Raw genomic sequence first — 26,847 nt, forward strand, 5'->3', positions numbered from 1 at the left:
TGAGGCGGGTGGATCACGAGGTCAAGAGATCGAGACCATCCTGCTCAACATGGTGAAACCCCGTCTCTACTAAAAATACAAAAAATCAACTGGGCATGGTGGTGTGTGCCTGTAACCCCAGCTACTCAGGAGGCTGAGGCAGGAGAATTGCCTGAACCCAGGAGGCGGAGGTTGCGGTGAGCCGAGATTGCGCCATTGCACTCCAGCCTGGGTAACAAGAGGGAAACGCCGTCTCAAAAAAATAAATAAAAAAATAAAATAATAAATAAATAAACAAAAATAGTTTGAGATTGTCAAGAAGGTTAAAGAAAACACACATGGCTTAACACAGTGCCTGGGACATAGTAAGTTCTATGTCCCAGGCACATACTTTTTACAATCATCGTTATTGAAAACGAGGTCAATAAGAACAGATTTGAACATAACCAAAATTAACATAAGTTACTAAGTGCTTATTTGACAGGATCCAGAAAAATTTAGCAAGCACAATTTCTTCTGCTATTACACAATATTTACATTTCTAAGAAATCTTGTGTAATCAACAACTGTTATAAAATATAACTGCTCTCATAGGGAAAAGGGGTTTAGAGTTTATAAAGTTTCAGATTTACAATAAAAGTTATTTTCTACGGGAATTTAATAGATAACAATAACCTTTAGCTGTAAAACTTGGACAATTCCTGGGCAAATCCAGCATTTAATCAAATCCAGGCTGTGCTCAGAAGGCTTTTCTTTTTCTCTTTCTACCAAGACTATCATTGGCACTCTCCTGCATACATCCTTATCTTTATCGCTCATGGCTTTTCATAAAGCACAACATTGAAATGGATAAAACAACACCCAAAGCTAAAACAAGTAGTAGCTTGGATAACAGTATTGAAGAAAATAGCCTCATCAGCTGCCCAAAGTGTCACTAGTGGCTTTTGTTCCTATGAGCACTTCTAGTACCCAATGACAGAAGCCTCACTGCCAATGGCATTCTCTAGCAATACGCATTATACACAATTTGTGGCATAAAAAATGATTCGGCAGGAATTTCTGCACTGTGTACCAACCATGGTACTAAATAGTTCTATAATCATCTACAGTAGTATTGGTATAGTCAATGATTGGTTGCAGAATGAGCACTATATGGGGAAAACCAAGCAACAATAGCTAAAGCGTACATCAATTTCATGTCTCTCTCCCCCCCACACAGGACTACTGAATTAACATAAAAGTTTCTGCTCCGCTGAGCAGCTTCACTCTAAGTGGACAGCTCCGATAAAGGCTTTTCTACAAAGCTAAGGAAAATAAGCTTCCTTCATCTCTCAACTCCATTCTTTTGATAATCCCCAGTGATTGTGAGTACACACGCCTTACTGAGTTAAAGGAAAGCCCCCACAACATTCAGGAGATAAGGAAAACATGCATCAGAGAGCAGAGAAGGTTGGTCCAGAGTTAAGAAAGTTATCAAATACGAACATTAGGAGGACATTCTCAAGATACTATCTGGGAACCTCGCCCCTTTTACACTAGAAGGTGCTGCTAGAGGAGGTATACATCAGACCTAGGGATGGGATGGAAGCTTAACAGTAATGTCTGCAAGAAAAGTGGCAAGATCTCTAAGATTTCCAACAGAGGCAAATAAAAGTAAACAATGCAATGTTAAAAATAGGTGACGGGGGATCGAGGTAGCAAACCACCATGGCACGTGTATACCTATGTAACAAACCTGCAAGATCTGCACATGTACCCAGAACTTAAATAAAAAAAAAACTAATAAAAAACAGCAGTATTTGGTTAGGACAAATAAAGGAAGCTACAATTAATAAAAGCCAAAAAGTACACCTGCCCCACCCACATAGGCCATCTCCAGAAGCAAGCAGTGGCATAAACAGCGCAACTATGATCCAGCACAGATAGCTCAGGCATCATCTTATAGGCCCCATAAATTAGCCTTGACCCAACTGTACTTAGGACAGCAGCAGTCTATACTTGAAGGTCACTAGCGGATCAATCCCTACCAAGTCCCCCTTGTCTATTACAGGGGTGATCTTCATCACATTATATACGGCTCTGTTTGCAACAATCTTTGGATAAAGGTTCTCTTTGGTCTCAATAAGGAACAGTTGTTTTTCTCTTGGGCACTGTTCTGTTTTCGCCACATGGACTTGTATGACTAACTTTCTTAATGGGTGCTAGAAAGGTCAGCACCAAATGCCCACCCATTGCAAGTCTACAGCTCTTTATGGTGCGGGCTCTTAGCCTCAATGCCAGCTCCATTTTGTACATCTCCTGCCCTGTTTATCTTTTTCCTTTTCTCTTTCAATTTATGCTATCTTCTTACATACAACTGCCTTATCTATGGAATGAACCTAAGTGTAAATTTAAATCAAATAAATACGTCTCTATTTCAGAGGACAATCTTACCATATGGTAATATGTATTCATTCTGTCTTCCACAAATATGTATTCTGCAGGACCAGAAACCGTACTAGACACAGGGCATATAAAAATCAGACAGATTAGCCCCCTGCTCTGAAATCTAGTCAGGAAGAGATGTAAGAATTGAGGTACAAGTCACTTTAAATACAACAAAATAAGACAAAAACCTGAAATGGAGAACCACAGATAGGGATGAAGGGCAGTGCCAGTGGTGGAGTTTGGGAGACACTTACTGAGGGTGTGACATAATAATTAAATTCAGAAGGATTAGAAACCAGAATTAGGATTTAAGTGAGGGGAAGACCTTTTATCCAGGCAGAGGGAATAGAACAGATAATAGCTTGAGACAGGAAACAATCTTAAAAAATAAAAGACTGAGCTCAACCAAGGGAGTGTAGGGTAGGATGACGGTGGAGAGGAAGACAGGGCCCAGATCACACCGGCCCTCACAGCGCAGGGTAAGGAGTATGGATTTTGTTTCCAGAGCGATGAGATGCCACGGAAGGATTTTAAGCCTGGGTGTTTTAAGGATCAGGATCGTACCTTCTGCTACATGGGAAGAGACTGCAAGAAGTTAAGACAGGAAGCAAAGACCAGTTGCAATATTCCAGGTCAACGATGACAGTGACCTGGGCCAGGATGATGGCATGGAGAGAGACAGCCCCAAAAGCCCCAAAATGGATCATTTGCGGAAAGACTGGATGCAAGGGAAATGTGAAATGGAATAATCTAAAACTGCTTCTGAATTTGTATCTGGAGCAACTATCCAGGCATTCAGACCACAAGGTAGAGGTGCAGACTGTGTTGTGAGTGGGGGTTATGGGGGTAGAAATCACTGTATCTACTTGGACCTGTCATCCTTGAAATGTTTTAAAGACATCCAAGTAAAGATCAAGTAGGCAATTGGATATGTGAATTGCTGAGGCTCAAAAGATACATTTCTCAAGATCCTTTCTCAGGAAAGAAACAGTCTACACACTCTACCAAAATAAAGGAATAAATCAGGAAGGGGACAAAACATGAGATCCAGGGAACCCAAAACTTAACACTAGAGAAAGATAAATTCCCTAGGATACTCGGGAGGCAGGAGGATCACTTGAGTCCTGGACTTGAGTCTTTTTAAAAGACCATCTCTTAAAAAAAAAAAAAATTCCCAGGATGATAGAGTGAATGTGAAAGACCAACTGGATTAGCACAGGCCTCAATGCTCTGGGCCAAATTCCTTTAAGGTTGAAATGACAGAACATCTAATGGGTTTGAAAACATTGAGAGGAACTTTATACAAATAGGAGTGAGTGGGCTTGGCTTCTGATTAAATAAATAATTAAATTCTTAACTACAGGAAAGGCCAGATACAGTAAAAGAAAGGAAAAGCATTTCCATAGTCATTACATCAACACTGAAAACTGATCTAACCCAAACTGCACCACAATGATACTGGGGGATGCAAAGATGGGATGTAAGCATATGTGATGGTTCTAAATGTGGGTGATGGCTGTAAGCATGGGTGATGGCTGTAAGTGTGCGTGATGGCTGTCAGAGTGGGTGATGGTTTTAAGTGTGCACGATGGCTGTCAGAGTGGGTTATACGCGTGTGTGACAGCTATAAGCATGGGCAATGGCTGTAAGCATATGTGATGGCTGTGTGATAGCTGTAAGCATGTGCAATGGCTGTAAGCATGCATGATGGCCGTGTGTGATGACTGTAAGCGTGCGTGATGGCTGTAAGCCTGTGTGATCATTGTAAGGGTGTGCAATGGCTGTGACCGTGTGTGATGGGATGGCTGTGAGTGTGGGCAATGGTTGCAAGCATGGGCAATGGCTGTAAGTGTACACGATGGTTGTAAGCATGTGTGTGGTTGTAAGCGTGTGTGATGGTTGTAAGTATATGACGGCTGTAAGCGTGCATGATGGCTGTAATGTGCAATGGCTGTAAGCATGGGTGATGGCTGTGTGTGTGATGGCTGTAATCGTGCAATGGCTGTAAGTGTGCATGATGGCTGTAAGTGTGTGTGATGGCTGTAATCGTGCAATGCCTGTAAGTGTGCATGATGGCTGTAAGTGTGTGATGGTTGTAAGCGTGTGTGATGGCTGTAAGCATACACGATGGCTCTAAGCGTGTGCGATGGTTGATAGCTGAATTTTCTCCTCCCATAGGAGGAGCAGGGAAGACCCCAAAACTGAAAAAAGTTAAAGTGTAAGTTTCTTAGAGTGATGGAGGCGAAAACCAAAAGAACAAGCTAAAAGGTTAGAAAGCAGTTGTTGTGGTGAGGACAGGGAGGACCAGGAGGGTGTTGAGGGCATAATATCCTCCCAGATGTGGGATTGTTTGATTCTAACTGCTGTAGTTTAAATACTATTTAAAGCTAAACATTTAAGAGATAAAAAATGCCAAGCAAATCACTGATTCAACTCTCAACAGGTAAAATGTTGAAAATGCACATGAAGACTAGATATCAGAGTATTAAGAACAGAGAGACTATGAATATAGATACCTTTCCCTTCAGAATATTTCCTTTTTTGTATTTAAAAAATTATATTTATATATTATTTTCAGATGGAGTCTCACGCTGTTGCCCAGGCTGGTGTGCAGGGGTGTGATTTTGACTCAATGCAACCTCTGCCTCCCAAGTTCAAGCGATTCTCCTGCCTCAGCCTCCTAACAGGAATAACACGTGCCCACCACCACGCTCAGCACATTTTTGTATTTTTAATAGAGACAGGGTTTCACCATGTTGGCCAGGCTAGTCTTGAACTCCTGACCTCAAGTGATCCACCCACCTCAATCTCCCAAAGTGCTAGGATTACAGATGTGAGCCACCGCACCCAGCCCATACTTTTATATTAGAGAAGTGAATGTATTGGGTGTTGATGAATCCAATTTTGCTACCAAAAAAATTGTAAAAGTAAAGTCCTGTTCATCTGGGTTTAAAAGGGCTCCAAACATAAAATACAAATATACACATAAAAATAAATAAAATCTTAGCTTCCCTTTAGAAGACAAATTTTCATCTGTTAAGAATACACCACATTCATACTATAGTATTATCTTTGGGGCCAAACACGTGAATGGCCTTTGAGGTGAAGTAATTTTATATTTAAGTGCTTTTGAATCCAAAGCAGTTAACAGTCCTCAAGTGGCTGCCCCATACTGTGATCTGCTCTACCACAAACAGTGCCACAACACACCATTCTTTTTCTTTTGGTGATTACACTACACACACACACACACACACACACACACACACACACACACACACACGTGTATTTTAAGTTCTGGGGTACATGTGCAGAATGTACAGGTTACATAGGTATACACGTGCCATGGTGGTTTGCTGCATCCATCACCCCATCATCTATACTAGATATTTCTCCTAATGCTATCCCTCCCCTAACCCCCACCCCATGCACCATTCTAACAGACAGGACAGTGTTTCTATTCTAGCATCAGCACACCTGTTAAAACATAAATATCACTCATTAGTGATAATAGAAGTACCATTCATTCATGACTTAAAAGAGAAATTACTCCACAAATCCATTTTATCCAAGGAAAAAAACGTTTAATATTTATATTGAGTGTTTTTCTGTGTGATAGTGACAATCTTGGTAACGTATGAACACTCCACATTTTAGAGATGAATGCTGACATATGTAGTGGTAAGAACATGTCTGGGATTTGCTTTAGAATACTTTAGCAGAGAGTAAAAGGGAGAGATGAAACAAGCATGGCAGAGTTTTGGTACGAGCATATGAATCTCCAATGGCATATTTCAAAAATGTTCATAATTATAAGCTACATTCTTAGAGAAAATACATTCAGCTTTTCACCCTCAGAATAAACTTTAATCTTTTAATGATTATGATGTTGTGAACCCCAAAAATCTGAGACAGGTCTCAGTCAATGTGGAAAGTGTATTTTGCTAAGGTTGAGGATAAGTGCCCATGACACAGCCTCAGGAGGTTCTGACAACATGTGCCCTAGGTGGTCAGGACAGTTTGGTTTTATACATTTTAGGAAGACGTGAGATATCAATCAACATATATAAGATGAACATTGGTTCAGTCTAGAAAGGCGGGACAACTTGAAGCAGGGAGAGGGCTTCCAGGACATAGGCAGATAAGAGACACGGCTGCGTTGTTTTGAGTTTATGGTTAGCCTTTCCAAAGGAGGCAATCGAGGCCAGGCACAGTAGCTCACGCCTGTAACCCCAGCACTTTGGGAAGCCAAGGCAGGTGGATCACCTGAGGTCAGGACAAGACCAGCCTGGACAACATGGTGAAATCCCATCTCTACTAAAAACACAAAACATTAGCTGGGCGTGGTGGCAGATGCCTGTAATCCCAACTACTCAGGAGGCTGAGGCAGGAGAATCACTGGAGCACGGGAGACAGAGATTGCAGTGAGCCAAGATCACACCACTGCACTACAGCCTGGGCAACAGAGTGAGTCCCTGTCTAAAAACAGAAGAAAAAAGAAAAACCACAAAAGAGCCAATCAGATATGCACTACCTCAGTGAGCAGCAGGGTGACTCTGGATAGAATGGGAAGCAGGCTGGTACTAAGCAGTTTCCAGTTGACTTTTCCCTTCGGTGATTTGGGGGCCTCCAGATATTTTCCTGCATATAAAGAACACTGAAAAACCAAAAGCTGCAGTGGAGATTCCTTTTCATCCAACACATTGCAACCCCAGCCTTAACTACGTTCCTTCCAAAGGTGTGCAGGTTAAAATACAGATTAGAAAGATTAACTTCCAAGAAGAAGAAAGTTAGGAGTCAAGCTTCCAACTAGCAGCCTGTTGATCTCATACAAAACTCAAGTGAGATCCTGTGCCCATTTTAAAATTGGGTCATCTTATTATTGAATCGTAAAAATTCTTCATACATTCTAGGTACAAACCCTTTAACAGATAGAAGATTTAGTTATTTCTCCCATTTTATGGGTTTTTTCACTTCCTGATTGTGTCCTTTGAAGCACAAAATATTTTAAGTTCAATGAAGTTCAATTTATCTTTTTCCTTTGTTTGCGTATGTTTTTGTTGTCCTAGCTAAGAAACCATTGCTAAATCTAAGGTCATGAAGATTTATCCCTGTGTTTTTTTCCTGAGTTTTACATAAAAGAATGATGTCAAACCCTTCTCTCCCAGCATAGAAAAATTAACTAATATGGATCAAAGACCTAAATGTAAGAGGTAAAATGATTATATAAAATCTTTTTGTTAAACTGAGGCTGCCTAAATATAGAAAGGACATTAATAAATTCTTTTAAAACCTGGTAATTATCTGGGTTATTCAAGAGAAGCCCCATCCTTTTATGAAGGTAATATGGGGCTAAGAGAAGAAACCTGCTGGGTATCTTTTTAAACATGTACAGCTAAGTTGTATAGCTGTCTTGTGTCACCACTTCCCTCGGCATCTCTAAATAGAGCCAAATATGGAACCAGAACCTGGGGCAGCAGAGCGATGAAAATGGCAGCAAGGCCACAGCCAGCACATTCGCACATGAAGGTTTTACGAGGGCCCTTAGAAACACTGAGCAGAGGGCTCTGGTCCAGAAAATACATACATTCAGAAGGAGAAATGTGTTAAAAATAAATTTGTAATAGACACTTTAGTAAATATAAGAGACATACTAACCCCAGTGTGTTAGGATAAAAGACATGTAAGAAATTTTACAAGAAAGCTCATCTGATGTCCCCTTTTCTTCCCAGTTTTCTCGATTTCTCCTTTTTAGGAAGGGAGCGGGTGCCATGGACTGCAGCTCTCCACGAGGTGAGGCAGCTGATGCTTCACCCTGTTTCTGCCATCCTATGGCACAGCACATCTTGGAAGCAAGCTGTGGAAAGCCAGCCCACCAGCGGCCAGCCAGGACCCTTAACACTTTGATGGGCTCCTGCACTCACCCAGCATGAGCCTGCAGCAGACAAAAGCCCACTTTAAAGCATATACCTGGAGAGTAAAAAGACTTCTTCTTTTGTAATTATTGGGGTAAGAAATGACAAAAGCCTTTCGAGAGATTAAATCCACAGCACAAAGATGGCTATCCTGTTTCTAAGGCTGATCAGAGATAAGGGCTGCAGAGCCTCCACCCTTGTGTCAAGCAAATCCCCTGGGCTGTAAACTAAATCTGCTTCTGTTTGCTCTGCTCTGTGAAGGTGGGAGTGGTCCCTGTCAGATTGTCAGACCTGGAAGGAACTCAAGCCAAGCCTCATCCTTCCTCTGAGGTTCGGAGGAGCCAGAGGGTTTCTGGAGGACTCTGCAGTGGAAGGTAGGGAGAGGGTACATCATTAAAGACCATGTCTCCCAAGTTCCAGAACCGCACGCTGTCTGGTTACATTAGATCTTCTGAGGTATTTTGATAAGACTTAAGACGCTAATTTCAAGTATACCAAGTTTAAAAGCTGAATGTACTGAAACAAAGACCCCCACCATCGCTTAGTATCTGCTAATTTCCTTAGAAAACTCTCAAATGAACAGATGAATTATGATGCCTCTATACAATGAAATGCCTTGCTATGAAATACCATGCCGTAAAATGGCTTAGCACTCTATTTAACCATGAGTAAGTATTCCTTATCTATTAAGTGGAAAAAAGCAATTGCAGAATAAACCCATTTCTTTAAGTGGCAACTCTAAGGACATCTTAGCAAATGCATAAAAAGATTAGGAAAAATATACGCCAACCCCTTGATTGCCTTTACCCTGAAGGGGTGAAATTGGAGGACCCTCAGTTCTAACTCGCACACTGTTATGATGTAAAACATGCCTAGTAACATGATCATAGACAAGGTAAACAAAACAAGGTAAATAAAGTCTTAGAAAATTTCCAGGCCAGGCACGGTAGCTCATGCCTGTAATCTCAGCACTTTGGGAGGCCAAGGCGAATGGATCACCTGAGGTTGGGAGTTTGAGACCAGCCAACATGGTGAAACCCAGTCGCTACTAAAAATACAAAAAATTAGCCAGGCATGGCGACAGGTGTCTATAATCCCAGCTACTTAGGAGGCTGAAGAAGGAGAAGTGCTTGAACCCAGGAGGCAGAAGTTGCAGTGACCTGAGAATGCGCCATTGCACTCCAGCCTGGGCAACAAGAGCGAACCTCTGTCTCAAAAAATAAGAGGAAAAAAAGAGAAAATGAACAAAACAGAGTTCTTCCTTCTTGTGCTTCCTTCCTTGTAGGAACTACAGAGTAGAACTCTCCTTTTTTAAAAAGTTGTCAAATAATCCCTCTGTCTTCCTTTTCCCAAACTCAAGAATCTCCATTCCCTTGGGTGGGTCAGCTGGGATGGTAGAAGCAGTGATATTTATTTTCATACTGTTTCCTAGAAGAATAAAAATGCTCTCCTCTCATCATGAAGGCAGTTTCTTTTGGCATCCAAACCCCTGAATTTTAGAATCCTAAAAAGCGTGAGAGAAACTCTCACCTGTTTAAGGCATAAGGGTTTAGATATGGTCCTGGTGCACCGAGCTTCACAAGACAAAGGCAGACATCACCTCAAAGGTACGCACAGAAGCACGTGTCAAATATGCTAGGAAAATCCAGCAGTGGGTCAATTTGTGCATAAGCAAATGAATACAACTCCTAGGATCATACAAGTCATACATTTTAAAGACTGATGGGAAGTTTTCCTTTTTTTTTCTTTTTGAGGCAGTCTTGCTCTGTCACCGGGCTGAAGTGAGGTGGCGCAGTCTTGACTCACTGCAACCTCCACCTCCGCGGGTCAAGCAATTCCCCTGCCTCAGCCTCTGGAGTAGCTGGGACTACAAGCACCTGCCACCACACCCAGCTAATTTTTTGTATTTTAGTAGAGACGAGGTTTCACCATGTTGGTCAGGATGGTCTCGATCTCCTGACCGCGTGATTCACCCGCCTTGGCCTCCCAAAGTGCTGGGATTACAGGCATGAGCCACCGTGCCTGGCCAGTTTTCCTTTTTTAAAAAGAAAGTCAGCTGGGCACAGTGGCTCACACTTGTAATCCCAGCACTTTGGGATGCTGAGACAGGCAGATCACCTGAGGTCCGGAGTTTGAGACCAGCCTGGCCAACATGGCAAAACTCTGTTTCTACCAAAAAATACCAAAAAATTAGCTGGGAGTGGTGGTGCACATCCGTAATCCCAGCTACTTGGGAGGCTAAGGCAGGAGAATCACTTGAACCCAGAAGGCAGAGGTTGCAGTGAGCCAATATCATATCACTGCACTCCGGCCTGAGTGACAGTGTGAGACCTAGGAAATAAAAGAACAGAAGAGAAAAGACAAGAAAAGCAAAGAGGGAAAAAAAAGTGAAGGAAGGATTCTCTGAAGAGGCAGGACCGGGAGATGCAGCCTGGGTAAACCAAGCCAGATAGCCAGGAGCTGCAAGGTGGGGTAGTCCACACCGGAGCCTTCCCATCAGCACACACACACTCTCTCCTTAACCCCCACAGCAGTGACCACCCAGAAACGGCCGCGGGTGTGCCAAGACCTCAAACCCCTCCTGCCCTAGGATAGCAGGGACCACCAGAGTTCCCAGGGCCATCTGTCTTCCACCCAGAGCACCCTTTTTCATTGACCTTAATGTGGTCTCCACTGATTATAATTTACTCACATTTTATGGCCTGAAAGCATGCTTCTGAAACACGGAGAGTTTCTGGGTATGGCCTCACAAAGCAGTAGGGGTGCTGGACATGCTGCGTAGATGGTCAGAAGTCCCCTCAGACGCTCTCATGCCTTCTCATTAAAATCCCCATTCCTACACTTTGGGAGGTCAAGGTAAGCCGATCACCTGAGGCCAGGAGTTTGAGACCAGCCTGGCCAACATGGCGAAACCGTCTCTACTAAAAATACAAAACTTAGCCTGGCATGGTGGCGGGCACCTGTGATGCCAGCTACTTGGAAGGCTGAGACAGGATAATTGCTTGAACCCAGGAGGCAGAGGTTACAGTGAGCTGAGATTGCGCCACTGCACTCTAGGCTGGGCAACAGTGTGAGACTCTGTCTCCAAAAAAAAAAAAAAAAAAAAAAAAGTCTCCATTCTATAATATTCTCTGTAATAGGCTGCCACACTCTCACACTAGCAAGCTCTGAAACATATTAAACTCAGGTCACTTATGAACCACTTTGTGTCTTGCCAGCCTCAAATTCAGAGATTCTTCATTAAGAGCCTCAGGGGTACCTCTAAATGCGAAATGCAATTGCATTTCCTTTATTTCTTGCTTTATAATCATTTCCATTTCTATGATTTAGTCAGCATACTTGCTGTCGTAGCACTCAGAAAGGCAATTATATGTGCAAACTATGCATTATGGACAGATCTATTTGGAGACTGCCTGACTTAAGGCCATGTGGTAAATACAGAGCTTGAGTTATGACTATCTGGTCAAACCACAGAAAGCGTTATTTTGTGATGCATACAGTTAAGCCCATAAAGCGCCTTGTGTTTTCTGGGGTGGAGGGTGAGGGGTGGAGAAATTCAGTTATCAGGAGGACTGGAGAGTAAAGGCATACAGATGGGGTGGGAGGAGAAGCTCCGACAGCATGTAGATGTCCAATCATACCATGTTTAAAAAAAAGTGATACTCAAAGAAAGAAAAACACAGCTTGACACTGAAAAGCTTTCATTTATAATATGCTGAGCCATGTTTATATCTTAGGAGAAGGTTCATGCAGTGCAGCAACAAAGCAAAATTTTTTTTTTAATGCACCAAAAGGTCATTGAGTAGCTCCAGACACCAAGCTGAGAGCCTATAATACAAAATAAAGAGTGATGGAATTTGCACCCTGAGATTTCGAACTGATCAGCTTAAGAAACCAAGAACTCAGGAGGAACATCCTATCCCTAATCTACTTTCTTGTTAGTCCCCTGCATCACTTCCCTAACGACCCTCAAACCACCCCGCACAGAATGGAAAGGGTCTAATAGATGACGGATGGTAGACACCAGGCACAGTGACAGTCGCCAAGGAACCACTGACGGACCTGGACCTGCAGCAATCGCAAAGGACTCAAGAGACCCAGGCTTAGTGGCCACGGAAGAAAAGCAGACCATTTGCCCAGCTTCTGACAAAGAACCAGGCTGCTCACAACTTTATGCTCCCTCTTCAAGTTTAAGGCAGAGGTTTTCAACATACTGGTATCACATGAGGAGCTTTAGAAATTCCTAGTGCCTGGCACCCACCGCCAGAGTTTCTGGTGTGACTCTGGTGTGAAAGGTCGCAAGCCAAGGTATGTGGAGCAGCCTGAATGCTGGTTTTTTTTTTGAGACAGAGTCTGGGTCTGTCACCCAGGCTAGAGTGCAGCAGTGTGGTTCAAGTGATTTTCCTGCCTCAGCCTTCTGAATAGCTGGGACTACAGGCGTGTGCCACCACGCCAGGCTAATTTTTGCATTTTTAGTAGAGACGGAGTTTCATCATGTTGGGCACGATGGTCTCCATCACCTGACCTCGTGATCCGCCTGCCTCGGCCTCCCAAAGTGCTGGGATTATAGGCGTGAGCCACCACGCCTGGCCCCATGCTGGGATTTTTAAAAAACCCCTCAGATGATTTCTGTGTGCAGTTAAGGCTGAGAATCACTGCCTACCACCTTGCAAGGAATAAGTAAACAACCAAACATTCTGTTACACAGTGACGATTAGGACTGTGCTTCTCAACATTTGATGTGCACAGGAAGCACCTAGTGACCTTGTCAGGACACAGATTGTGATTGGGGATGGGGCCCAGGCACCTGCGTTTCTAACAGTGATGTCTTGCTGCAAACAGAAGAGGTTCTAATCTCCAGAAAATTGGGCACCATCCATGAAAGAACCTCCTTAGAAATGCAAGTCACATGTAACATCATCATAAAGCTTAATCCCTGTTGTTTTAGATAAAGCTTAATCCCCATTCTTCTTGATGTTGAACAGAATTTCATTTCACTAGATAACTCAGGACACTGGACAGTGATATCCATGGAAAGCTTGTATGACAATGTGTCCCCTTTATTAAATGGTGTCAGTGTGTGCTGGGTTTTGGGGTTGGCGGAATGATTCTTGTGACTACTTTTGATGACTTGTCCAACTTTTGTTTTTAACCGGTGGGATGAACATTACTGTTTCCAGCAGTCCTTCCTTCCTCTAAGCGTCTCTTTTTGATTTACAGTTGGCAGAAAAGCAAGGTAACCGCAATTGTCAGGCCGTCAAGAGCCCGGTGGTTGAGAAGAACACAGGCTCTGGAGCCAGACTGCCTGGCTTCAAAGCCCAGCCCTGCCATGCACCTGCATGTGACCTTGACGTGTACCTGGACACTATGTAAGAGCTTGCACAGTATAACGACAAGCTAGAACAGCTTCTGGCAGTGAGTCCTCACACATAGGGCAATCTGAGGGACTCATCAGATGGTACATGATGCTTTTTTATATCCATCTTTGATCACTCTTTTTGTGATGTTTTCTTTGTAATATCTGTTTTGGATTCAAAGCTCCTCTTTATTGTCATACCTTTCCTTCTCCCCTTCTTCCTTTTTCAGCTGTGTTCCAGATAGAAGTTGTTCCAATCATAAGTATGGGGTTACTATACAGTTTCTCTCTCCCTAGCTGCGCCCAACTAGGCCAGTGTGATCTGCAGAAAACCAACATCACCAAAAGAAATTTTACAGAATTTTTTAAACCCTTCAAACTTTCTCAGAGATAAAAGCCTGTTGATATCGCATTCTACGTTTTTCTGATCATTCAGATTTGGCCAGAACTACACCCCAGAGCTTTTTTGTTTGGGGGCAACCTGGCCTCTAAAGGGCACCATCGACTGCTCTCATACAACCTGCGGTGGGTTTAACCAGTCGGTGTCTGGGTGGCTTCCCAGGAAGGCCACCTCTGCTCTACCATGCAATGTCACACAACAAAAAGTGTGAGACATTCACTTGTGGGAAAATTCCAAAATGAAGCAAGGACACATTGTCAAGAGCAATCCAAATGAAAACAAAGCGGTCACAGTTACAGAAGAAGCCACAGCGTGATCTGCGCTGACTTATAGACGCTCTCCAATCTTTGAGGAAATAGTGCTGGACGAAGGCAGGGGGTTACAAAATTTATATTTGTCTATCATGAACCTTTCTAAGTTTAGTCCACTTAAGTTAAAATGGGTGTGTTAAAGGTCAGAAGCCTCCACATGACTTTAAATCTTTTTTCACAATTTCCCTCCATAGGATCCAATTTCTGAACAGAACTGTGCCTGTGTTTTCTACTCCACATCATTCCTTTACTTTCCTATTGTATCAAATGAATTTCAGTTTCCTAACTTTTCCCGTCCTTTGCCAAAATATCATTTTCAGACTTTGCTTCTCTCTCCTCGGAATATTTCTTTTAGAAGGTTCTTTCCTTCTCCACTACTATTCTCCACATTCACTGTTGAGGCCATCACTATTTAGGAGTCTCCATGAGTTTGTGGGGGAAAAAAACAGCTGGTGTTAAAAGGAAGTTCAAAAATTCGTAAGCTTAGGCTAGGGGCAGTGGCTCACACCTGTAATCCCAGTACTTTGGGAGGCAGAGATGGGTAGATCACCTGAGGTCAGGAGTTCGAGACCAGCCTGGCCAACATGATGAAACTCCACCTCTACTAAAAATACAAAAAAAATTAGCCGGGTACTGTGGCACATACCTGTAGTCCCAGCTACTTGGGAAGCTGAGGCAGGAGAATCCCTTAAACCTGGGAGGTAGAGGTTGCAGTGAGCTGAGATTGCACCACTGCCCTCCAGCCTGGGTGACAGAGTGAGACTCCACTTAAAAAAAAAAAAATTCGTAAGTTTAATCACTGATATTTTACATAGTGTATCTGCAGAGTGGTGTAATACATTTTAGTCATACATGGAAAAATATGAAGTTATAACTGATTTGAAATACCCTTCAGTGAATGTGCCTGTTTTTTCAGATGCCTATTCCTCCAAATATATGTTATCATTTGCTCTTTAAATGTAAACAGTTTTCTACTCTACTAATTCAAAACTAACATTTTGGCCAGGTGCAGTGGCTCATGCCTGTAATCCCAACACTTTAGGAGGCTGAGGAGTTCAAGACCAGCCTGGACAACACAGCAAAAATCTACCTCTACAAAAAATTAAATGAGCCAGGCATGGTGGTGCACTCCTCTAGTCCCAGCTATTCAGGAGGCTGAAGCAGGAGGATAGCTTCAGCCTGGGAGGTTGAGGCTGCAGTGAGCTATGATTTGTACCACTGTACTTCAGCCTGGGCGACAAAGTGAGATCAAGTCTCAAAAAACAAACTCTAACATATTGAAATGTATGGAGAGGTGGCTTTCGGCCTACAAATCGTGTGATAATTGATATGCAAATCAGTAATGAAGAAAGGTAGCAAAGCAAGGTAATTCAAGGGCTATTCTACTAGCACAGGAAGGCTTGTCACAGAAATCTATAGAAAGGCAGCAGGAAGTTAGTGCTCTGTCAACTCCTTGCAATAAAGTCAGCTTAGAAACTGTCAGGTTATGCTCATTTAGAGCGTCATTCAGGAATGACAACTGGAAAGAACTTCCAGCTCTACAAAAACCATGGCTGCTGGAGATCAGAAAACCCAGCGACAGCTAAAGATGCCTGGCCAAGAAATCCGAACACCGTAATATAAATAAGGCAACACATAGGTGAGTGACCCAAAGATCAAGACGAGTAAGTGACCATCCCTACGTCACCTTCTTGAGAATTCAGACACGTGGATGAGACGTTACAGACAGAAAGCCCCACTCCTGGTGTTTGTATTAAAGTAGGTCAATAGGAGTTAAGTTTTTTCTATAAGGGGTTAGGCAGTAAATATCTGGGACTTTGGGGCCAAATCGGGATTCTGTGTGTTCTTTTGCAATGATTTGAAAACAAAAACCACTCAAACTATTAGTAATATAAGAACAAGCCATGGGCCCTATTTTGCCTGTTCCTGCTCTGTACCAAATCCCTGCTCTATACCAAGCTCCCCACAGTTAGACCCTTCCTGTTGAGAGACCCCTGTATCTCCCGCCGGTTCTGTTTACACAGCCTCCTCTGGGGCAGCCCACAGGGCTGATATCCGCCCACCCCTGTCATTCCCAGAGGGCTGAGGATGAGAAGCTTCACTCCGGATGGGGCAAATAGAATATTCCACAGGAGTGGCCAAGAAGGAAAGGTGGAGAATGGATGTGGTCCCAGTTTCTGAAGTCCCGAAGGGCATGGTAAGATGATCTAGTTCTACCACAGCCAAAAAGGTAGCAGCATATTCACCCAGGCTTTCACATTGACTCTTGGCACACACGGATCATACCTTAAAGCTGGAAATACGCAACATTTTGCTTAATGAGGATAAAGTGTGTAGACATCACCACCATCCCATTCTCTACAGGTGTTTCAAGCTGGAAACAAATTGTCCAAGAAGTGTCGCATACTTACAGGATGACAGATCTATAATGCATTATGTGGAGAGTCAAGCAATGTTGGAGGGGCGTGCCTTCTTTAAAATTCTGCTCAAAGTCACTGTCAGAAAACATGAGTTGGCCTAGGTGAACTGGGCCTGGGGTATTTGTCCCCAGTGGGGCAACTCTGACACTGCTATCCACATCACAGGTCACATGACAAAATAACATTTCCTCTTTGTAATGCTTCCACATTCCAATAATTCTTGGAAGAAACTTGCAGTACGTGCTAAGTTCTTGCTAGCGCCTCTGCAGAAAACCTTCTGTTACCACCACCCCTGGCTTTTCCTGACCCTGCTTGAAGCTGTGGGATTTCTGTTGCTGAAAGGACACAGCTGGGCTACCGGAAATTAAGATCTTAACCCCTGAAGTGTGACATTAATCAGATGTATGTCCAAAATAAGTATCTTAAAAAGGTGCCAAAGGAAATCTTTGGGTCGAAATTCCTTTACAGAAAGATAAAGGGAATTAAAATTCCATGAGGACAGAGGTTTTTTTGTTGGGGGGGAGGGTTGTCCTATTTACAGATATGTTTTAAGTGCCTAGAATGGTGGCTGGCAGACTGTAGGCACCAAACAAGTATTTGTTGATTAAGTAAATGAAGATTGTTCATGAGATTAAAATTAGTCAATAGCTTCACAGGAAAAAAGGACCTCCTTTGGCAAGAGAGGAACTGCAGATGTTATAGCTGTTTACTCTTTCATCCCGCAAATAAAAGCAATAATCTAAAACAGAATGTGATCTTTGTTCTCCAGACACTCAGCAATACCCTGAATGCCAGCAGACCCTCTAAACTCACAAAAGCAGCTCCGGTCCTGCTGAGCAGGAGAACAGCAGGGTTTGGAAAGCTGCTGATTGAAATGCAAGGCTTCTCCTGAGAAAGACAGAATATCTAGAATCAAGAAAGGGGCATTTGGCTTCTCTAGGTGCACCCACCCCAGCTTCACTTACAAAGGATGAAGTTCACCATAGGAAGTCAGGCCGCAACAAGAGCAGCAACCGGATCTGATCTGAAAAAGGAGCCTTTTGTGGTTACTGAGTTAAAATTGTTTCCAATTACTCTGATTGTTTCTCTGAGAATGAGTGAGAAGTGGTACAGAACCTTCTCTCTCTCCCTCCAACACCTGTTCTTGTGGGAAGGAGGGGGACCCCTTTAAAACCTTGATCCTCTACGCCAAAAGCCAGTGTCTGTGGCAGAATGAACACATGGGCAGGAGCCCACACGTCCTCTTCAGGTGTTAAGATGGCAAGTTCAAGGAGTTAGTGATAGCTGCCAGAATCTAACACCTGTTACACATTAGCAATTCAAGTTAAGCAGGTCTAAATGGGAACTAATGAAAATAATGGCGGCATCGTGGAGGTAGAGTTAATCTCTGGTTTTTAAAGCAGCATTCCTAGCTCAGCTTTTAAATGAAGCTCATTTGGATAGAAAGAGAAGTTTCTGAAGGTCTCACAGATTTCAGTTACATCTTATTGCTTATTTTTAACAGTCATTCTGTCATTCAACAAATATGCACAGAATAACCTCTCTGTCCAGACATGGAGGCAGCCTCTGAGGATATAGTCATGAATGAGGACAGATGGCCTATGTTCCCAGAGGGTTGACAGCCCAGGCTAGAGACAGCCTAACACAGGTGAGGGGAAGGCTGCCTTCAGCATGCAAGGTGTGTGATTTGGGTCATTCTGCACAAAACCACCTCCACCTAGCCACTGCTCTCTTCATCACAACTTTCATATCGTTTCCTCCCTGAACTACATGCCCTGAATGAGCCAATTCTTCACACAGCTGCTCCCAGTGCCTGGGCTCAGCTATGCCAGCCGCAGGACAGGAAAGCAAGCAGCAGAGAGAGAAATCACAATGGGCCTGGGGCTGAGGATCCAATGGCTAGTCGTCCAGCCAGCAAGACCCTTCCCGATCCTGGGCAAGGGGTGAAAGCAGTGTAACCTCAAGTTGTAGCTCAGGCTATGCCTTCCACTGGCGCCTACAGTCATGAGTAGAGCACCTTGGGTAGTCAGGGAGGTAGCAGGAAGCAAAGATACTCTAATTTTCCCAGGGCAGTAGGTTTCTGGGCTCTCCTACACTTGGAAAAAGCATCTAGGAACAAGCGATGTTTCTGGCTGTGGTCTCAAATTGCTCTTTCAGAAAGATAAAGTTCATACGACTCACGAAATTCAACAAACATCCACTGAGCACCTAAAACATTCAACATGCAGACTTGGCAAGATGTAGTGATGGCAATGGGAGGTATTACTAACATAGCACTTCCCATGTGTCTTGAATGTTTCAAAGTGCTTTACATGTATTAAGTCACAATCCTCAAGATAGCCCTATAATTTAAATACCAATGGGATGCTCATTTTAAAGAGGAGAACATTAAAGCACAGAGATTAAGAAACTGTTCAAGGTCACCAAACCACCAAGTAGTAGAGCTGGGATTCAAACCGGAGCAAAGAGTTTATATTACGTGTTTTGACATTATCAACCCCCCTCCCGGCGGCCATGGGAACTCGGTGATTTGCTAGCAAAGTGCACTACACAGTCTTTCCTCATAGAGCCCAATGCTATCAATCTGGTGGTACTGTTCTAATTAAAAGGACCTTGCTCTGCGAAGTATTCCAAGTAAAGACATTTGCAGAAATATCACATTAATTTCTATATTCTCACAAGACTTGGCAACACAGTTGTGTTATCTCAAAGAACAGTGGGAGTTTTTACATCCTCATGTCACTGTTTCCCATGGGAACACGAGCTACCCTAAGCAAGAACACTGCCTAATGAGACTGTACTGGCTGGACCGATGAATACTGGCAGGGCAGAGGGGCACCCGGGGCATCCCTACCACTTCGCCTCCACTTGGAGATCCATGAACCCTAAAGCCAAAAATCGCAGCTAGTTTTTAAAAAGCATTAACACAGTTAAAGAACCACTTTGTCAAGCCAAAAATATCACCCCATACACACACACACACACACACAGAAAGCCATGCCAATCTCCTGTTTTCTGCAGTGAAGGTAACAGCAGTGGACTGGCACGAGCATCACCCAAAGCTCTATAATGTGGCCAAGGACTGACTGCACGTTGTTCTTTTTTTAAATAATCATTCCAAATACAATGAGATGCATTGTTATAGGAAGTCCCTTGCCCTCCTAAAAGCCACCCCACTTCTAAGGAGAATGGCCCAGTCCTCTCTGGAGTCCACACAGGGGAGGTGATAGCATTGCTTTTGTGTAAGTTATTAAATGCAAATTTTAAAAAATCTTCGCCTTAATATGACTTTGACCATCCTTCATGGCTCCCTTTTCTGACCCCCAACTCGAGATGTATGAAGGCTTCTGGTCTCCCTGAGAGTGGCTGGAGGCAGCGACACAGCCAGGGCTTACCTGTACACTGACCTGAGGCCAGCTGAATAAGAGCGCACACCTTTAAAAACGGGCGGGGGGAGGGGGTGCGGAGAGAACCACTTCGAAGAATTTGGTTAAATCTTCTTTTGCCCAGAAGCCATTTCTAGCTGCTTGTCTTTCTTCCCCATCGCTAATACAGCATATGAACTACATGCCTTTGAACTCAATTATATACCATTGCTTATTGTTCAGTTTAGTCCTTAATTTTCAAGTCTGCAAACTGAGACCGGGGACTTTATCATTTTATACTCAAACATTTCCTAGGAACTATTCTGATAAATGCACAATAAATTCTTAAGAAATCAAGGGTTGATCAGGATGTTATTCCACAGCCTCAGAGAAAAATAGGTTTTATTAGCGTTTCCCACACACAAACATGTTTCTTGTTTAAGGAAAGCCTTTTTATTGATATAACCCAGTAAAGGAAAGACAAATCTTTTTTTCTAACTATATGGTTTCAGAAAGGGGCGAAAAAACTTGTGGAGAAAATTTTGATAGCCACAAGTCTGGCCATACTGTATTAACATTACATGCTTAGTTTGGCTATCAGTTCAGTTCAGCTACATCACCCCAACTCTGATCTCTTAACTACAGGTAAGAATATGTCCTGTGTCACATTATAATGCTGAGCAAATACATCAGCTCATTAAGCTGTCACTGGCATTCATTTGAGAAGTGTTTAATAAATGTTGGGTACTTGGCACAATACACAATGGGGATAATCTATGGAGACACTGACTCTGTGATTAAGATGAAATCCTACAAGTTATGTATATATGAACCAATTTTGTGTCTAATACAAGGTCAGTTGTCCAAGACACACCTCAAAGGCAATGGTAATTCAGAAAGCCTGAATGTAAACCTGATGGGTGATGCCGGTTTCTGTAAAACTGTGTCTTCGAAATTTATAGACATCTGGGCTTATAGTCTTCTTATATCCCAGAATCTGGAACATCCTATGGGCACCTCTGGGATGATGAAAGGGCTCATGTATTGAAGTCCGACAACCCTGAATTTGACTCCTGGCTCTCACACATACTAGCTTTGTGACCTTGGGCAGGTCGTTAATGTTTAACCCTCTGAGGTTTGGTTCACTTCCTTGTAGAGCTCAGATAATACAAACGCTACAAAGTTGGCTGTATTTGAGATGGCTCTGCGTGAAGTGCATAAAATAGTGAAATACATGTGAAATCCTCAATTGTCACTCTCATTTAGTATCTAATAAAAAACGCTAGGAGTGGAAAGGTGTTGCTTAGATGAAACCAAGTAAAACACAGTAGGGTAAGGAGGTAGTTTCAGGACAAAGGATATTTGGAGTGCATCTTTTCTTCTCCAAAGCATTTAGTTGACTATCAATATTGGGTATAATGGCAGAGCAGATTTATTACTCATCCTACCATACTCATTTTAATATTAAACCTCTCTCTCATTGATTTAAGAGATGAGGTCTTGGCTGGGCATGGTGGCTCACATCTGGAATCCCAGCACTTTAAGAGGCCAAGATGGGTGAATTACCTGGGGTCAGAAGTTTGAGACCAGCATGGCCAATGTGATAAAACCCCATCTCTACTAAAAATACAAAAATTAGCCAGGCATGGTGGCAGGCACCTGTAATCCCAGCTACTTGAGAGGCTGAGGCAGGAGAATCTCTTGAACCTGGGAGGTAGAGGTTGCAGTGAGCCAAGATCACAAACCATCACACTCCAGCCTGGACAAGAGTGAGACTTCGACTCAAAAAAAAAAAAAAAAAAGCGAGTAGGGAAAAAATTTCACTCTGCTGCAGTGAGAATTCAGTGGCATGACACAGTAACTTTTTTAAAGTCACTTTTAAACACACTTCAAATTCAGAAGTGGCTTCCAGAGTTCTCTCACTTGTGCTGAAAACCATTCACCAAAAGCCACCTGGTAAAGAGAATTCTATCTAGTCAAAGAACATTCCATCAGTAATGCTGCATTACACACAGCTCAATTAAAAGTAATCTTTAAAGCCTGGCTTCCTGGAAGGCTGGTTCTACATCCACTGTAGTTTAATGAGGCAGGAGAGCTAACTGCTTGCTCATCTGCAGGGACTTCCATGCTCCTTAAAGGATCTGTCTAAATGGGCCTGCATGTGTCCCAAGGATGAGGACACTGGTTTCTTACACCAGTGCTTCAAGATTTTACACATCTCTCATTAAGACAGATTCTGATTCAAGAGATCTGGGGGCAGAGGCCGGGATTCTAATAAGCTCCCAGATCACACTGTGCGGCTGGTGTCCGGATGATACCCGAGGTAGCGCCATCTATAGGGCTAGGACAATCAAGTAAGGGAAACAACATCCTCTATTCTTAGGGTTCAAGATAAGTAGATGATAGAAACAGGCTAAGACCAAAGGAATACAGAGAACTCCTGACCTCCATAGGGAAAATGATCTAAAACCAAAATCTAAAATCTTTTCACAGACCATAAGGATCAACACCTCTTTCAAGCTGAAAGCATCCTTTCCCATTCCTTTAAACAAAGTTCTTTATTCTCCATAAAACATCGTTTTTGCTAGATATCAGTTTCTTGGAGTAGCTGTTAGTGAAAACACATGCCAAGGCGCTGCTAGTGTCTTCTGTTGAAAGTAAAGAAATGCCACAGTGCTTAAAAAAAAAAAAAAGTCTAAAAAAGATGACAGCAATAGCATTAACAAACAGCATAGTTGGGCACCAAATGGTTTCTGAAAACCTAACGTGCATTCTGTCACTGTCCCTGATTTATGTGAAGTCTGACCTTCAGAGACTGCATAAATGAGCAAACCATCTCAGAGACATTTCCCATGCTAAATTAGAGGCATTATACCGTGCTGATAGAAAAACAATATGTCCTAAGAAACACTGCAGTTGTGTGGATGAAAGGCAAGGCTGGAACCCAGCAACAATCTTGCTGCCACCACCACCAGGTCACTTCACCAGCTGGGTGACCTTGCTCACACACTTAGCCTCTTGAAGACATAACCTGCCAGTTGAACACACTCCTTTCTCCTCTATTACCTCTCTCATTTTGTTCAGCATTCACCCCCCACACATGCCAATAGAAGGCAGCCTTTTCCAAGCCCAAGGAATGACTGTGGATTTGCCTAAGTGATCGTTGTCCCTCCACGGCCAACAACAGATTTAAAATCAGAAGTATGTGATGCAACTGATGGTGCTTCTGCACCCATAAATTGACAGCCCTGGAACCACATATGTGTATATGAAATGCTTTCAGCTGCAAGAAACGCTATGACTGATTCATAGGCTACAACCTTATGAGGAGTAAAACATGGTTTTCTTTCAAGTTCGTTTCTAGGGACTGCTATGTTACCTTGTACTACCCACTATCTATCCTGGCAATCTGAACAGAGTTCTACGAGTCTCAGAGACAGTCAGGTATGGGCATATGATCACAATACCTTGCACAGCACTTATGTAAAGCAGACATCCAATAAAAGTTTATGGGTGCATGCTCCCTTACCCAGTGAGAGCACTGGAACAGAAGCCAAGAATTCAACGGTGAAAAACCTAAATCAACTCTCATCTCCAAAGGGCTGCAAGCAGGATAGTGGTTTTCGCCTTTCGGAGATAAGAACCACCTGGGAAATCTTTTATAACCACGGATTCCGTAGCCCTATCCACGCTTAGTTTTAACGAGCACGCGGGTCACTCATTTACAAACACCCAGGTGGATCTGTGGCCCCCCTTTTTTAGAAAGACTGTTTTTCCTCTGCCCCAACAATCTTTTTGTTTTCACTCAACACAACCACTCACAATCCTCTCCCTTTTTCGTCCAGAGGCCTTGACAATCACACTCCGCCCCAGCAGAAGGTCAGAACACAGCCAAGTGCCAAGAATTGCCTTGTTGACTTTGTACTTTCGCAACAAAACACAAACACAAAAGCAGCCATCCGTGTTCGCTATGCCCCACTGTTTACACCCAAAATCCTATCCAGTCTCCTTCACAGACTTGTAACCTCTTCTTCTCCGACTTCCACCACGCAAGTATTTGAGGGAGCGGCAAACATCCTCAAGATCTCAGGGTACGCACCCTAGATGCAAACTCAGTTGCCCGGTGTTGCTCTGACTCCTATTCCACCAACCCTCAAAGATTCACACCGCGCAACCGGCACCCAGCATGTTCCAGCGTAAACGCGACCGAGGTCCCCAGGGCGTCTCCAAACCCCTCTTTTACGGTGCCGCCTCCCCAGCCGGCCCGGTGCGCAGTGGCGAACGCCCCGCAGAGCCCTCAGACTTACCTGTAGCATGTGGCAAGCTCGCCTGACGGCTTCAGACACGGGTATTTAGTCGTCGCGATTTTGTTCTCTGAGCAGATCTCTCTACGAAAAAGTGCAGAGGAAACGTGCGACTCTCAGCGGGAGAGCGGAGGCGGGCAGCGTGCGCCGGGGAATCCCTGGCGCGTGGGGATCGCTGGGCTCCGCGTCCCGGCGCGCTGGGCAGGGGCTGGTCCCCAAGCGCGGACGCGGAGCGGACTCCGGGCACAGGGACGAACCAGGCGAGGGAGAAAGGAAGCGAGGCTCACGAGCTGTGCCCGCCGGAGTGGCATCCCGGGGGAGGCAGGAGCGCAGGACAGAGGGTATCCCAGACGCAACCTACAGCTGGCAGGGGGCAGAGGCTGATACCGGGAGCGGCGGGACGTCTCGCCCAGCACAGCTGAGCACCCCGCTTACGGACGGAGCAGCTGGGGCGTGCGGATGGTTGCGGGAGTGGGCTCCGGGAAGACCGTCCGCAACCCGCGCGCTGGCGCGCATCACGCTGGAGCTCGCCCTCCGCCGGGGCTGGCAGCGCTTACCTGTCGCCGTCCTCGGGCTCCTCTCTGTAGGTCCACGTGTGTCCCAGCGCCAGGAGCAGCAGCAGCGGACCCAGGCTCCTGCCCAGCTGGCCCCTGGCAGCTCCTCCCCGGCTCGGAGGCGGCGGCACCATCTGGGAAGCTCCCGGCTTCTTCCCAGCGCCCGAGCTCCGTCCCGGCCCCCGCGTCCGGCTGGTCCGCGGCCGCCGCCGCCGCCTTCCCTCTTCCCGGCAGGGGGCGCCGGAGAGCAGGGGCGTTCGCACCACCTGCACGGGGAGCAGGGGCCCGGGATATTATGCGGCTGGGGGGAAATTAGGCTAGGAGTTGGGGTGCTGGATGTAAACCAGCAGAGAGGCAGGTAAAGGGGGTCCCTGCGGTGTCCGGCTGGTGCGAGGGAGTTGAAGTCCAAGTCGTCTCGTCGGGACGTTCACGCCCGATTGACAGACTTGCTGGACTCCGCTCTGGGCAGCGCCCTCGCCTCTTCCCTCTCCCTCCCTCGGGAGAGCCGCGCAGGGTGGGGAATGCGGGCGGTTGTTTGCATTTTGCACCAGGGTCGCACGACCAACTGGGAGGAGGAGGAGCTGATTCTCCACCGGGGAGGGGAAGAGGGAGGGGGAGGAGAGTGGTTAATAAGCTTCCTTCCTGTTGTCTGTGGATTTCTAAAGCCCAGGGTCAGACCAGTGTTTGCCTTTCCTCCTTGAAGACCTACCCTGCTCTTTCCAACTATCTTAGTCTTTTCTCTTAGACTCTGCGAGGAAGGAGGAGTTGAAAGGCTATAACGGGCTCTCGAATTGTTCAAACCTGAAATAGCTCTATTTATATAGTGTAATCAGTCTTCCTTAAAAACTTTAGAAGTTCTCTGATTGTTTCGTTGGTCAATAAACCATGCGCTGTCTTTTTCATAACTCGAGTTCGGAACAAGGAAGGAGTTCTTTCTGGGAGCCTTACATCTCCTTGCCCTGAGCGGCGTTAATACTGTTCCCATGGCACGCACATCAGAGCTGGAAACGCCCCCCATCAAATGAGACACGTGGGGGCAAATTAATCACAGGTGCTGCTACCTGCTAGTGTATGCAGCTGTGTTTATAGGTAACAACACCGAGCAGGGGGCGGTAAATCAGCTCCCTGGACGGTGGCCCTAATTGTAATTTGTATGTCAGTATCTTAACACTTGGTTGCACTTTAGGAGTTTTCTCAGTCCTTTCAAGAGAAAACTGGGGACGTGGATGTGGCCCAGAAATAAGCTGAAAAAGGAAAGGTTCTAATGTCTAAGCTCTAAAATAAGTATGGTTCTGCGTCTCACAGAACAACGAAGTGAAAAAGCGGCTTGTTCACAAGTGATCGGTGTGTAAATTGGTTAGGTAAGCACGTGTTTTCTTTTACATAATATTCTGGTCAACTGAGAATTACCAAACGTATCACACATTGATTTTTTTTTTTTTTTTTAGATGGAGTCTTGCTCTATTGCCCAGGCTGGAGTGCAGTATCTCAATCTTGGCTCACTGCAAACTCTGCCTCCCGGAATCAAGAGATTCTTCTGCCTCAGGCTCCAGAGTAGCAGGATTACAGATGCATGCCAACTAATTTTTGTATTTTTAGTAGAGATGGGGTTTTGCCATGTTGGCCAGGCTGGTCTTGAACTCCCAGACTCAAGTGATCTGCCCAACTCGGCCTCCCAAAATGCTGAGATTACAGGCAAGAGCCATAGCATCCAGCCTACACTGATATTTTTGATAGCAATGACATTCTTATTCTTCGGTAGAATGCTATGTCTTTTCTCAAAATTTTTTATAATCAAGATTTTATTTGGTTCCCA

The 26,847-nt window shown here is 44.4% G+C and overlaps 1 protein-coding gene and 1 long non-coding RNA gene across 3 annotated transcripts in view; both read right to left on the reverse strand.

Annotated features, from left to right (window-relative positions):
- The window catches only part of CCBE1 (collagen and calcium binding EGF domains 1), a 276,225-nt gene extending 250,435 nt beyond the window's left edge, over window positions 1–25,790 (reverse strand). For both annotated transcript variants that reach the window (XM_032293650.1, XM_032293649.1), the window contains exons 1-2: window positions 25,035–25,790; window positions 24,481–24,561 (exon numbers count right to left, since the gene is read on the reverse strand). In XM_032293650.1, coding sequence (XP_032149541.1) covers window positions 24,481–24,561; window positions 25,035–25,165 — 212 coding nt within the window. In that variant the 5' untranslated portion in view covers window positions 25,166–25,790. The remainder of the gene's footprint in view (window positions 1–24,480; window positions 24,562–25,034) is intronic.
- On the reverse strand, window positions 6,866–9,051 carry LOC116561735. The gene is made up of 3 exons (XR_004273577.1): window positions 9,039–9,051; window positions 7,829–7,830; window positions 6,866–7,517 (listed from the first exon to the last, which is right to left on the reverse strand). It is a non-coding gene; the product is annotated as an uncharacterized LOC116561735 (long non-coding RNA).
- Window positions 25,791–26,847: the final 1,057 nt, after the last annotated feature.

Source organism: Sapajus apella, unplaced genomic scaffold (genome assembly GCF_009761245.1).
Source record: "Sapajus apella isolate SASKATOON/1434 unplaced genomic scaffold, GSC_monkey_1.0 scaffold30, whole genome shotgun sequence".
NCBI lineage: Eukaryota > Metazoa > Chordata > Mammalia > Primates > Cebidae > Sapajus > Sapajus apella.